Below are 10,286 nucleotides of genomic sequence, written 5' to 3'. Positions count from 1 at the left end.
TATTGTGCCGCAAATTAGAAGTAATTGGCACAAATTTATTTTTCACCTAAATTCCCTAATGTAAACTTTGTTAGCTCATTGCTCATCCTGATCAAATCTTTCTTACTAGAGTCTGGCATTTCTAGTTCCTCTTGTAGTGTTAAATTATTTTTCAAATTTTCAATGTTATAACTTTGGATAAAACTTCTTTTTTAATATCTTGGCATGTCCTATACTTTTTTGACATTGTAAATATGATCATGTGTCTTCAACTCTTAAATCATATTTTTTTATTTTATTTTGCAAGTAAGCCAACATCCTTGTTACTTCAGTGTAAGTACCTTTCTTTAACTCTTACAGAAAGTGCCTCGGATAGTTGAGAGTTTAAAACTGTCTCTTTATTCTTCAACTTCTCTCAAATAAATCGAAAAGTTGTGTTTGTAGTATTAGTTTGATTTTGTACCATTCTTTATCAGTAAATTTTATGTCAAATCTATGTCAATGAGAGCTTTCTCATTATACACTTTAAGACTCTAGAATTAAACTTAAATTCTTTCCCTGTCTCTTCTTTTACATATTTCTGCAAATTGTAAATTTGACTGGGTTTTAGTGATTTGTCAACCAATTCACAACTTTGTGTATCTGTGTGCAGATCTGCAAGCCAGTGTAGGATCCCCCAGGCCTTCAAATGATGCTGGATCCCATGGGATTACGGGACCCCACTTTTCTGGATTGCAATCCCTACTTCAGCATGACAAGCTACACACAGGCAGCATCAAAAAACTTCATGGTATTGGCAAACTTAGCTGGTGGTAGGATATGTGCATGAATCTGTATGTGTCAATAAACTGGACCAAGAACCTATTGCCCACCTTTTTCGAGAATGTTATAATTTTTCTTCGCTGTGAGGTATAATTATCTCTTAGGTGTCATACCCAAACAGTTTAACAATAAAGTGCTGGTTGTAGCCAAGATTATGAAAGAAGACAACTAGCTTCTTCGGTCTACAATGCAGCATGTTGCAGCCATTACAGGAAGGTCCAATTAATTGCCAAAGAAGTAATGATCCTTCATAACCTTATAGTTCATTGTCGTGAAGGGCTTGCATGCTGGTATGTAGCATACTGAACCTGCATCAGGGGCATCATCAGAATGGAGGTGGCATATATATCCTTCATCTTGTTCCCAATGTCGACCATGAACTTACTCGCTGCATCAACTTCCTGATATAAAACTGGTTCCTGCAGTAAGTCAGTTATTAGAAAAGTTGTTATACTAGCATTGTCCACCTTAAAGTATATACCATAGTTACATGCTTCTGGTACCTCTCTGTGTACACATTAGGGTTAGGCTGGCATGAATCCACCCTGGTCAACATGGCCTTGAAGTATGCATATACAATGATGGGTAACTTATACATGTGGTGTGAGTTGGAGAAATCCATCTTGGGTGGGTGTTCATCCCTGTCGGGAAGTGGCATCTACACACATACTGGTGCATGTTGTTCAAGGCACAGTTTCCCTATCATGCCAGTCGAGGGGGGGGGGGGGTTCATCAAGCATATTGAATTATCGCTTGCAAATATATATTATGCCATCTTTAAGCTTACCAGTTGCTAAAAGTTCATTATGAAGCAGTAGTGCTTGTGATCGACATCTTATATTAACAGAAGGTCAAAATGCTGCTACTTCTCTTTGTCCGCGACCCGGATTGGAGCCACCTTGTTTTCTTCGTCGAGGGTGTTGAAATTTACTGATACAGCTTGGCTATGCCACTTAAATACATCAGTCTGCTTAACAGGTGCAGGATACCGGAATCCGTCAAAATAAAATTTTGTCTACATGTCCATGTACCATTCGACCACTCAGCATATCTTGTCACCCTTGACAAATGTGAAGAAGTTGGCCCACTTGATACATTTATGATCATTTTCATTCTGTGAATTAATGGTGGCATGTTTGATAGCGATGAATGGAGGCAGAGGCAGATAGGAAGATGCATGCAGTGGGTCAAACTTGCTGACACGAAGTTGTATATGCTTCACTATGGTCAGCGACCAACCAGACCCTTTACTCATATAATCTCCCTTCTCCTTCCAGATATTGAGAATGCTGTTTCGAGCAGCTTTGGCAACATCATCTACATTATATGGGGAAATTTTGGGAGTTTTGAAGGCACACAGGTCCGTGTCATGGCTTCTCATATAAACCGTCCATCTAGACATTGAACTTGATGTGTCCCAATGTCTCTTAGCGTGATAAGTTGCGCAACTATGCGAGACTCCATTGCTTCCAGGAAGATACTGATGTCTATTGTTCTATAAAACCTTATTTCAGCAACATATATGCACAGGTGGTTTTTGAAGGCGATCATTATCTGTATGAAATTGCTAGCAGCATCACCATGGGCTGAACTGCTCTATACGTAGAGGCATGCTGTTGCTCATCACCCTCTAGCATTGTGCACCGGGTAGGGAGGTCTGGACTCGGCAACAGAGGTCCACGACATACCAGGTGGTGTGCTGACAATTTGTCGCATCATGCAAACACATTGCCACACTTATCACATAGCATTAACTGCCCGAGCATGATTTCCTGAAAAGGAATTATCATGCTTCTTCACATCGAAGGCTTTGTAAACTGCCTTTAGTAGTGCAATGCATGCTGACAGATAAAACTCAGCACCACTGCAGGTTTGCATATGTCACTGCAAGTTATATTTGCGGCCATATGTGTTACCACAGGGTTTGAAGCATGTGAACACTGACACTCATATCGCAAGGCATTGCATCGATGAGTAAATAGTTTGCCGCAGAAAATGCGGGAAATGTTCTGTGAATAAGACGTTATCTCTCTTGGGCTCTGTCCCAAACGCGACTCTGGAACTCTCTGCCTTGGATCTATGGAGTAGACCCTCAACATGGCTCGACGATGAAGAAGTGCTAGAAGAACGTTACTGGTTGTAAGACCTAATAGTAACGCTTCAAGCACCTATTAGTTAAATATACCTGATTTCTTCTTGTCTAGTAACTTTCAACATTTTTTATCGTTTGAAAGTTTTTTTTAATGAATATCATGAATTATAATGCATCAGTTGAACCTCCAACTCTAGGCGCATGGCATATACTGAGCATTAAGATGCATATCAGATGGAAATGTTTGGCTCTGTGAAGAAGAATATCTGTGTTAGGATGACATGGGAAATTACAACTGTCTAGAAGTACTGATTTAATAGGCAGCACATATAGAAAAAATTACAATATAATGGGTACAATGTAGTAAATAGGATTAAAAACCTAAAACATAAGAAAATAATGTTGATGGTGTAATAATATGTGGAAACATATATACGTATCATGTATACACTAGCTGCGCTCCATGGTTTCACCCGCGGTTGAACAGTTAAATTTAATTCAAGTGCGATAAGGACTCGCGCACCAAAGTTTCCGTGCCTCCACATTATTAACACTTGGCTGTAATCCGTCTCGCATGTGGCCAGATTTTATTATTTGTTGCTGTACTTTAGATTTGGACTATATTCACACTAATATTGACTATTGTTTGTATTATAGAACTGAAACAAAGAATTAGTTCAAAATAATTCAGTTATCACAAAAGCATTATTGGAAAGACATTTCTCACACATTTTCAACAGATTGACATCGTCTAGCACATAGTTGCCTAGGCTAGTCACAAGAAATACCACTCGCTATCCGCTATCCAGGGTTCGTACGCCTCCTTAAAATCCTTAAAAAGCCCTTATTTTTTCATTTATGGAATAAGGGCCCTTAAAAGTCCTTAAATTTTACCAAGAGTCCTTAAGAACTCCTTAAAAAAACATCGTGTGAATGTAATGACTACTGGTATTTTCGTTACTTATCCGACGACGACTTTGGCAATAAACAACGCTCGGCGCATGCGCCGTGCACGTTTACAGCTCTGGGTGTGTGACGAATGAATTAGTACTATCCAGAATTCAGTGTGGCGTGTCCATGTTTGTTTTGTTAATGGCGGACCATTCAGTGTTCAGCATGACGTAGTTTATGATACAAATTATACCTGGAGGAAAGTGTGTTTTTAAAGCCACATGGCTTTTGAAAAAGGAGTACAAGGAGTGGTTGCGTGAATACGAAAAGTGTAAACACTAAGCCATGTGTGCACGGTGTAACAAAGTTTTGGATGTTGGTGTAATGAGTGAAAGTGCTTTGAAAGTACATATGCAAGGTACGTAATTTTTTTGTAATTAGCTTTTTATAGACTTTATATTTGTTCTATGTCTGAGAAATGCTATATTTAAATTTGAATTATGGTCTTTCTAGTTTATTTAATTAGTGGGTTTAAATGATGCTACGTTTTCCAATATCTACATGGAACAGTATTGTTTCATTTTATTGTTGTCACACGATCACACGTGATTTTTAAAATTTCTCTGGACTTCCTACATGGGTATTTTCTACCAAGGTATACGACTTAGTTAAGCTTGCTAGGCCCGTTTATGTAGGTTACCTAGATATTGGTCACGGAACACTCATTTTTCCAATGCCATGTAGGAAATGACTAATTTCGAGCCACGTGACCAAATTTTGTTTATAAAAAGTATTTAATATTTTTCATACTTTGCATCTCGCATTTAAACTTAAAATGCTTGTTTCACCATTTTAATTTTAACTGTTAAATTAACGGTTATTAGGTATCAAATTATATTTTAGAATTATAAATATTTTTATGTATAATATACTTAGCTATAAGATAGTGAATCACTCAACCAAAAAATTTATTTTTGAGCATATACATATACATACCATACAAGATCATTCATTTGTGCTGCAAGTGTAATAGTTTAAGAAAAACTGCAAAAGATAAAAAATTGTCAGTTGAATCTCTGGTGCAACAAATAGAGTAGAAAGTGAAAGAATGGAAAAACTAATACCTTTGTCAAATATCTAGGCAACATAAGATATTCGTGAAAAAAAAAAAAGTTTTATTTTTCGCATATTATTTTCCTTGCTTTCTATCAAAAATATTTGTGCAATTTGTGTTGAAAATTAACATCATAATGAGATTTTAGTTACTATTTCATTTACATGTGAAGATAAGGTCAATGTACCTATTCGTGTTCTAAAAATTGTAATTCCTAATATCACATGTATGGTACGTACTAGAGACTTAAAAATAGTGCCTTATTTTACTTAAATATTTGTAGGTATTCATGTATATCTTATATCCTTAAAGGGGTCCTTAAAAACTCCTTAATTTTTGATTTCCCAAGAGGGTACGAACCCTGCTATCATTTCTCAAAGGTGACCACATCATATTTTTTTTTTCCGTCCTGTTTAGTGTAGTGAATCAATGCACGTGCCAGAAATTACTTAATTCTTTTATTTTTAACTAACAAGCAATCTTAATCACATAAAAAGCTTTAGATTATATAATAATATAAGCGATTCAAATTTTACCAAACACTTATTTTATTATTGACTATGAATCACCAGTTGCCTGTGTTAAAGTAGGTTCAGGGAAATTACGTTTTGAACAAGTAAATACAGATAACAAGGCTTTATTACTAACATTTTATTGGAGTTTTTATTCTTGTACAAAACTTTAAAGTCTTAATGTTTCTTTCTCTGTACAAAACAACAGGAGATGAAATCCAATATGAACACTTGTTACTCAAAAAATTGAGCAATCAACATTTTAGAACTAAAAGTCAACCACAGTGCGAGAATCAGTACTAAATATGTATTCATATAATATCTAATGGCATGCATGATTGGGAAAAGTGCATCATTTAGTAGTTACAGTTAATTTGTCCATATGCTGAAATGGCATTTTCCATTCTCGCTTAATGTTCTTTCAGCCTAATAACAACAAAAATATAATTATTTTGTTTAAATATATTTACACATTTTCATTCAACAATATTTTTTTTGGTAACTACCATAATCGCATGGTAAACTTTCCTCGTTACAAATGTTGCGATGCACTCCTACGAAGAATCACCATGGATAAGTTGTATTTATTGTTCTTTCAGGAACCGCACCAACAATGAAGTTCTTGCAGAGAAGTCCTCGCGTTTCCTTCAGTACGATGGAAGCAAGACGACGGGACTTATTGAAGCGCTCTCTTTTTAAACGTTTTAAGGGCAAAGGGAAGGGGGTTGAGGCTGGGGTGTCATCTGTCTGCCTTTCCAAGGGCACAAGATGACTCCATGGAAGTTCAGTGACGACTCGTGGGAAAATGAATGAAAAGCAACACAAACATAATGCGAGGCAAAGCAACGTGGTTATTATGATAGAAGTTATGTCACAATTATGGAGAGCTATATAGTATTGATGGTATGGAAAGGATAATGAAATTAGATATCCTATTAAAAATATGTTAATCGGATTACACGTGTATCTTAACTATTAGTTTTGAAAATAATGTTAAAGTACAAAAAGGTAATCGGAATTAGTAATTTTGAAATTAAATTAGTGTGTTAATTTCGTGGTGTTAAACAAACCAGGCATATTTTAATTTTATTTATTGACATTAATTTGACTTTAAAATGAGCGCATCTTCTTATGATTTGAATGTAAGCTTTTTATGGCAGGTTACTTCTTCCACTGGTCCACTACAACTTCGCTGACTGCAACAAAATGTAATACGTTATGTATGTTACTGACTACAACATATAAACAATAAAAAAGAAGTGGACTATTACAAGCTGCAGCAGGAAGTAAGATGAAGAACGTAACATAGCTTATAAGCAACACAAAAATATGATCGTAAAAGCAAAGCATAGTGAGCGATACATGGAGAAGGATAAAATATGTTGGGAAGACATGAGTTTGTTTCAACATGGAGCTGTTTCCTAGAGTCTTGGTTCACATTCCAGCAGTCGCAACCACCAGGCGAGGCACGCTGCACGGCACCAACTGGCCTCTACTTATTTACCGGGGAAGGCACTGCGAAGCATACAGATCAATAACATTAGAAACTTCCTATCAAAAATTTGAATAATTGAGCGGCAATATACAAGCACACACCAAAACCTAAAATAAAACATCCAAGCTGTCATAGCAAAACAAAAAAATGCAAGCGTTCGTAAAGCACAAGTGGAAACGACTATTCATTGATTTTTATCATAAGTATTTCTGTGGAACAAAAATTCATTACATTAAACAGTTTACATATTAAATACCTTTTATAACCCAGATAACACTACTTTATCCAGATTAAGTTGAGAACAGAAAAGTGGGAAATAGATGAGAGGGGGCAGGGAGAAGGCAGATGTGCCACAGATCACTGATTGAATTCAATTAAAATAATTCTGGAAATATGTCACTACACTTAAATATTGGGTTCAGAAAAAATAAGGAATTATATATACATAAATTTGCATTTCATGAAAACTATAAACGTATACAATTAAGATTTCTGTACATTTAAATGCAAAAGTACATTACAATCCAATGAGGAAGAGCAATTTTAGTTGCGATATAGTCACGAGGTTTTCAGAACATAGCTGCTGACAGCTGGTTTACCTGTATTGAAATTGTAGAAGAGCCGAAATAATTTATCTAGCAAACAAAATTACAAGTAAGTTACGAAAACAGATTTAAAAACAATAAGCTTGTAGAAGGTGAATGAAACAATAGTAGTAATTGTACATTTTGGGGAACATTCATAAAAAAAAGTTTTAAGTCCAAGAATTATGTTTTTGGCCACTGTTTTTTTGAGGGTTTGTTATCTCACTAAATTCATGACTAAAACATTTTGTATGCTTTATTGTTGCTCGGAGCAGAGTAGAGATATCTGCAGCACAGCCACCCAATTGCAGAAGTTATCCCTTGTTTCTACCTGTTCATTTGACTGTCTCTATAGCATGTAATGTCTGCACTTAAGTATTTCTTTACCTAAGCAGATTCCAACATCTATTAACTGTAATTTGAGGTGGATGTAGTTAAAAATTAGAATAAGCTGGATTTTAAAAACTACTAACTTTTAAAACTGTTTTAGTCAAAAAGAAGCAGCTTTTCTCTAATTTTAATTCCAAAATTATTAATAGTTCATGAAGTATCTAGATCATCAAGAAACCATACCCGAAGTCTTAACTGATGAGAGAATGCTTATAAAGAATGATTGTTTTATTATTGAACTATCTTCTTGATATACATCATCAGGTAGTATACCTATTAACGTAACGGTAAAGTAATAACATGAAATATGGAGAGCTCACAGAACTGAAAGAGCTCACACTGTTAAAGCGGGAAATGGGAGCTCACCAGAAAAAAAAAGTGTATATTGTGATGTGCACATCGTCAAAATGTTCTCTGGCTGTTATGAGTCATTGGTTCTGACTGCTATGTTGGAGGGTTCACTGCCTCTACATAAGGCTGATTTACCTAGGGCATATTGCCTCTGACAAAAGGGAGACCTCTCTGACTACTGTGCCTGGGGGTTTATTTTCTTTGACAAAAGGAAGAGCTTTCTGATGACTTTACCAGGTGGTTCATTGCCTCTTGACAGGCTAAAGAGTTCTCTATGCCTGTTTTGATATTAGTAGCTGGCTTTGTTGGGAATATAAAGTATCAACTTATCGACAATCTGTTGGAAGTCACTAGTGTTTTCGTTGGCTCTGAAAATTGAGTGACAGTATAATTTGGTGTTTGAAGATTGACTGTGCTTGGAAATCGTGGCTTGCCAAACTTGTTGGATGGGCAGCAGTTTCAGGAAAATGGGGTTCTTTGCACATCACTGGCCAGTGACAGAAACGAAAAACCAAGTCATGACGATATGCAATATAGAAATGGCAATCCCCAGCCACCTACATGAGTGGAGAGCAAGTCTAACCTATGAGTCACTAATTCTAGGGAGGAAATACATTCTGTTTAAAATTTAAAAAACAATGGTGTGAAATAACCTGCAAATGGCTATGTATTTAATCAGCGTCATACTAGTGTATTTGCAACCTTATCAGTGCACATATTTTATTTTTACAAGCAAAAAATTTTAATGACTTAAGAAATGCATTAGGAAATTATCTCTGAATTTAGAAAATATATTCACTAGTATTTATTTTACACTAAAATTTCGACAATATTAACTAATGCGACTACCCTTGTTTAAATACTACAGTTGACTCCGATTATCGGTAAATACCTATATAGTCTACGGGTTATCGTAAAGAAAAATTTTAAAAATCTGAAATAACTTTTATTATATGCTTTTTTACGTCCTTTTTTCATTACAGCCTACGGAGATATGAAATTCCAATTACTTTTGGAGATATTGCCATTCTTATTTTGCAATACAAGACCTATGTAATCATTTGACCGCCGCAATTTAATATTTTGCCGTGTGCGCGTGAATTCCTAAATAACAGAAATTTTTCATTAGGTAAGGTTAGTTACATTATAAATACTTCAAAATAAATGGAAATTATAAATAATATCAATTAATTTTACTTGTATAGTTTTAAGTATTTATAATGTAATTGACCTGACCTAACAAAACGGGACAAAGGTAGATTAGGTCAGGTCAGCTACATTATAAATACTTTGAAACTGAACGGACATTAAAAATAATAAAATTAATTTTAATGGTTTAGTTTTAAAGTATTTATAATGTAGCTGACCTAACCTAACAAACCGGAACAAATGAGTAACAGTAGAAACGAACGTAATTTTTTTTACGCGCAACAATATCAAATAACAAATAAAGCATAAAAATTTGAAACGTTAAAAACTCACTTTGGAGGCGGGTACACTTCCTTTGCCATTAGTAGGAAATGATGATAAATGAATAAATCATCACCTATTGGTTCATTTGAATATTGGCCTATCACGAACTATCACGTGACAACATTATCCAATAAAAACAATTGATACTCGTAAACAAAAAACAATGGTATACACCGTGTGAATGTACAGGTATAGTGATTAAAATTTAAAAATTCGATATCTCCAAAAGTAATTGGAATTTCTTATCTCCGCAGGCTGTAATGAAAAGAGGGCGTAAAAGAGCATATAATGAAAGTTATTTCAGATTTTAAAAAAAATTTTGACGATAATCCGTACACTACATATTTACCCGATTATCCTGGGTAATGACTGGCAAGGGGTCCACGAATAACCGAAAAACATGATAAAGCAATGCAATAAAAAAAACTTTTTAAGATTTTACCCCGAGTATCTAGAAAAACCACTGTTAAGCTACGGCCACACAGCGTTATGTTCGCTATGTTCGCTACGCGATCACAATATAGCCAGTTGCATCTCAGGTGCCACTGGCCACACAGAACTGTGTTCGCTATGTTGGCGACGT

At 35.4% G+C, this 10,286-nt stretch overlaps 1 protein-coding gene across 4 annotated transcripts in view; it reads right to left on the bottom strand.

Moving 5' to 3' along the window:
• Nucleotides 1–5,534: 5,534 nt before the first annotated feature.
• The window catches only part of LOC134527327 (calcium-transporting ATPase sarcoplasmic/endoplasmic reticulum type), a 337,718-nt gene continuing 332,966 nt past the window's right edge, over nt 5,535–10,286 (bottom strand). For 2 of the 4 annotated variants that reach the window (XM_063359900.1, XM_063359901.1), the window contains exon 20: nt 5,535–6,925. In XM_063359900.1, the coding sequence (XP_063215970.1) occupies nt 6,903–6,925 (23 nt within the window). In that variant the 3' untranslated portion in view covers nt 5,535–6,902. The remainder of the gene's footprint in view (nt 6,926–10,286) is intronic. The other 2 variants (XM_063359899.1, XR_010074164.1) reach the window with 2 other exon arrangements.

This window comes from Bacillus rossius, chromosome 1, assembly GCF_032445375.1.
Source record: "Bacillus rossius redtenbacheri isolate Brsri chromosome 1, Brsri_v3, whole genome shotgun sequence".
In the NCBI taxonomy this organism is placed as follows: Eukaryota; Metazoa; Arthropoda; class Insecta; order Phasmatodea; family Bacillidae; genus Bacillus; species Bacillus rossius.
The sequence above is the reverse complement of the archived record's forward strand: the minus strand, read 5'-3'. Positions and strand labels throughout refer to the sequence as shown.